Source organism: Oculina patagonica, chromosome 6 (assembly GCF_052425735.1).
Source record: "Oculina patagonica isolate OP01 chromosome 6, crgOcupat, whole genome shotgun sequence".
Taxonomy (NCBI): domain Eukaryota; kingdom Metazoa; phylum Cnidaria; class Anthozoa; order Scleractinia; family Oculinidae; genus Oculina; species Oculina patagonica.
The window spans coordinates 2,933,253-2,937,214 of NC_135763.1; the positions used below are offsets into that span (position 1 = coordinate 2,933,253).

Genomic DNA, 3,962 nt, shown 5'->3' on the forward strand with positions numbered 1-3,962 from the left:
TTCAGACGTCGTGCCAGAGTCGTACCAAATTCAGGAGTAGTGAATATACGTAACAGTCAGGCAGCGGTGATCCAACAAAAATGGCGCCGTTTTCCAAATTGCAGCAAAAATTCAAAGAAAAGCAACAGAAAAAACTTTTCCTTTTGCGAGTACGGCGAATGTTTGTTTGTTTTCCCGACTAGTTTCCGAAAACTTGCTTATTTCGGATTCAGACCCGCTAGCTTCTTCTTCGCCCTGCTCCCTGTCATTAGTGTCATCTACTTCGTTAAATGAAACATCCTCGACGTGCTTTTTAGCAGAAAAATATTTATTGTATTCCTTTGGCTGGCCGCCATGGTTTTCCCGTCTGGTAAGAATAAAATTCAATTTGCATACTTTTACGTATGCAACTGGTGACGATGTAAAGACATCGTCACCAGGGTCTTCTCCGTTTTCAAAATGGCGGCTAAAAACGGAGAAGACCCTGGGAACGAGGTTGTGCGCATACTCCGTAATGGAGAATTATTCTCGGGTCTCCTCGTAACTCCTCGCGGGAACGTAATCCCGCCAAAATACATTTATATAATTTATGAATTTGGTTTGGTGCGGCAAAAGCACGACGCTTGAACAGCTGCCGTGCCAGAGTCGTGCGGCACGACATGCCGTGTCGAACTAAATTGCTTTGTCGAACTCAATTCAAAAGTTTGATTCAGACGCCGTGCTTCTGCCGTGCTTTTGTCGAACTTAATTCCTGAATTTAGTTCGGCACGGCAAGAGCACGATGTCTGAACTAGGCCTAAGGGTGTTTATTGCCTCAAAACGTTTTAAAATGATGCGAAGAATTTCTTAAAAAACAATGCGTCAATTTAACCATGTAGATTGTCTTCATCTCTTGACACTAATTTTAATTTCCAAATCCACACGGCGTTCGATTTTTCTGTTTTCGTTATGTTGCTTGTCTGATATGGCCGTGGTTTAAAAATCTTGAAGAACTCTTTAATGGAACAAACTTGTGCAAAAAGCTAATCTGTGTGAGCTCTGGTTTCTAAAGTGTGTTAGGTAGAAACTTTTCGTAGCAACAAAATGCTAGTTAAGTAATATAAATGACCCCCCTTAAGTGAACGCTGTAATTCACGGCATTGCACGAAAGTACAGCGTCAGTCCAACGCTAGGGCGTGGCGCATTCTCATCCCCATGAACACATCCTGCCTCGTACAAGGTATCCACGCCGAACTGATTGGCAGTGCTGTAGGAAGGTTGATGCGTATGATGGCACATTCCATGGCCAAGACTCAGGGTTGAAATGCAATCACAGCTATCGTCGTCCAACAAAATCGACCTGACAGCATTTTGCTCGCGGTACATGAATGAATTTTGGTTCGCCACTGGATGGAGACCCTCCAGCACCTCTGGATTCCAGGCAGAGCTCTGCCCTAGCACCTCCCCATAAGGTATGATCTGGTGATCATGGAATGCCCGCCAAGCCGCATGCGCAACTGAATTGCCGGAGTCAAAACTCCATTTGTACTTGGTTCCTTCCGAGTCAATGGCAAGCATCTCGGTGGAGTCTTCAATGGCGTCCAAGGGAAGGCGACCGAAGCAGTAAGGATCGCTAGATTGGCAATGACCAAATTCATAAGCCAGGACGTCATTCTCAGCTGATGGCCACGTGGTATCCATATCATACCACCAGAAGGCTGTCCAGTTCCCGTTCCCGTCGGAGGAGGGGAGAGTTCGACCTGTAACAGATCCGACGAAACTTCCAAAGTTATTATTGCAGAAACAACATTAACACTTAAAAACATTTATGGGGATTTGTTTAGAAAGTGACGCACGATTTTTTAAACCAATCACTAAGCGTATTAATAAAAATCTAAAGATACCCGAACTGATCAAAAACGAATAACACAACAAATCGTCTTTTGAATGAATGTGAACTAACCGTAATATTTTGTAACGTAATTTCGTTATTTCGATGTCATTTCTTTTACACGTTTCTTATTAGAATTTTCTAATTTGGTGTTGAAGCAAATAAAGCTAATTTTGTCAGCATCACAAAAAATTGACATTTAGTTCTTCTTACTAATTTTCTTTCTTTCTCAAAGTCTCGTTGCATTGCGAGGAAAAATTTCAAAAAGGTAATAAAAATCTGGTTGAGATGTACGAAATCGCAGCGAGAGGTTTTTCAGCTCAACAAAGGGCGGAACAAAGACTGTGAATTAATTGGGAACAGTGCAGAAGAATTGAATATAATTTAAAACAAAATTTTTTTAAAGCCTACCTTCCCCGCAGTTTTTTGAAAGTTGAACTGCCACAAGAGAATGCCAAGGACACTTACAGTGGTAACTATTGTGCTCGTAGATTGGAAAACATTTCCCTCCGTTTGAGCACGGTTTCTTGTCACACGGGCTCTGTACAAAAAAGAGGGTTTCAGTCACTAATAACCTGGAATGCATATGCATATTATTCCGGAGATTTCATTTGGCCTTTAATCAGATAACTGCATAAGGGCGCAAAGTTAACAATGAAAATAATCGTAACAAACACAACACTGGTTTAAATCCCCTCAAGAAAGTTTAAATAAAATTAGAATGAAGTACATTAACTTGTAGACCAGTGTCACTTACAAGTCAAACCTTGTTATAGAGTTTTACGTTTAACTGTATTGTCGCTCACCGCAACTTTATTTTGTTTATTTTAAAAAAGCTTATGCCGGTAAATTTAAAAACGATGAAAATAAACTCCGTATTGTCATTTTTTGTAGTTGAGAATGCCATTAACAACGCAATGGGAAGTATATCAAAGTATAATAACAACAGTGAGCACAACAATTTGGTTAACAAATAAAGAAAAAAACAAACAAACAATAGATATAATTGCGATCAGCGGTTTTTCTCGGCTTGATGTTTTAAACACAAAATTGATTTAAAAGGGTTCTTTGTTTCACCAACTGTTGAAATTCCCGTCAAAAAGTTAAGAGTGACGTCGAATATATTGAAATGATTTCTAAAAACATCGTTACAAAGTGGTCTGTTAAAGTAATGAATTATTCACAAGATAGTAAAGAAAGTGATTTTTTTTTTACTTTTCGTTAATTTTTTTTTTCGAAAATAATTTGGGTTTGCTTGAGTATTTCTTTTTTTATAATTATAATGATTCTTAGAGTTTAACCCTAAGTATAAAAAAAATCAATTTGAGCTGTCATGGTACTCCTTGACAAAGACTGTGCCGGTTTATTCAAAAATTCCATTTACTGACTTCTAAATTTTACCTTGCATAAAGCCAATCTTGCAACCTTGGATGATCATCATTTTTCACGAATTTTTAACCTGTCAGAGTACTTATCAGTGAATTACTTTAGTTAAGATACAATTAGGTAAATCGTGCACAATGAACTCGCTTACCGCCACTGAGAAATGCTGAAAATTCTCATCAACCATCACTTTATCAGAAGAATTAAACTTCTTGGCTGCAAGTAGTTGGCACTCGTTTCCTCCAATTCCGCCATAATTCACCGAAGAGCAGGTCGCACTTAACAAGCATTTCCCTCCACATTCAGTGGACGATTTAGCGGTTACAGACGCTAACTGCGCGGTATCAAGTCTACTTTTATCATGTTTGACAAAGTTAGCGTAACTTATACCGTTTGCAAAATCTCGGACTATTTGTTGCTGTGTCAGAGCAGCAAAGAAAAGAAAAGATAACAAAGTAACAAGAAGGACTGAAAATAGCTTCAGGAACGCCATGTTGCACGTTAGCCCCGACTGAAAACTGAGAAATAAGGTGGAGAGTACTCGAATATTTAGTAAACACGGACTGACGTCATCTGTAACCATGGGAAAATTAAGGGTGCGTTTAGTTGATGCAATTGCGCGGAATAACGTCCAGTCCGTTTGTGCGCCAATAATTGAAACCGCGATGGTTGCGCGCTTTTTTAGCCGTAGAGCTTCTTCCCGCTGCATTTAAATGGCGTAATTTCGTAG

The 3,962-nt window shown here is 39.5% G+C and overlaps 1 protein-coding gene across 1 annotated transcript; it reads right to left on the reverse strand.

Moving 5' to 3' along the window:
• Positions 1 to 669: 669 nt before the first annotated feature.
• On the reverse strand, positions 670 to 3,486 carry LOC144656608 (uncharacterized). Its single transcript, XM_078516854.1, has 3 exons — positions 3,384 to 3,486; positions 2,261 to 2,390; positions 670 to 1,718 (listed from the first exon to the last, which is right to left on the reverse strand). The coding sequence occupies exons 1-3, from the start codon at positions 3,417 to 3,419 to the stop codon at positions 1,111 to 1,113; spliced, it is 774 nt and encodes a 257-aa protein (XP_078372980.1). The 5' UTR covers positions 3,420 to 3,486; the 3' UTR covers positions 670 to 1,110.
• Between the last annotated feature and the right edge of the window lie 476 nt (positions 3,487 to 3,962).

Excerpts from the sequence above, each read along its gene's own strand:
- LOC144656608 (XM_078516854.1), bottom strand. The coding sequence starts at position 3,419 with ATGGTTGATGAGAATTTTCAGCATTTCTCAGTGGCG. Across the intron at positions 2,391-3,383 it reads TTCAGCATTTCTCAGTGGCG|AGCCCGTGTGACAAGAAACC; the intron begins GTAAGCGAGTTC and ends TTTTTTGTACAG. Across the intron at positions 1,719-2,260 it reads TTCAAAAAACTGCGGGGAAG|GTCGAACTCTCCCCTCCTCC; the intron begins GTAGGCTTTAAA and ends GATCTGTTACAG.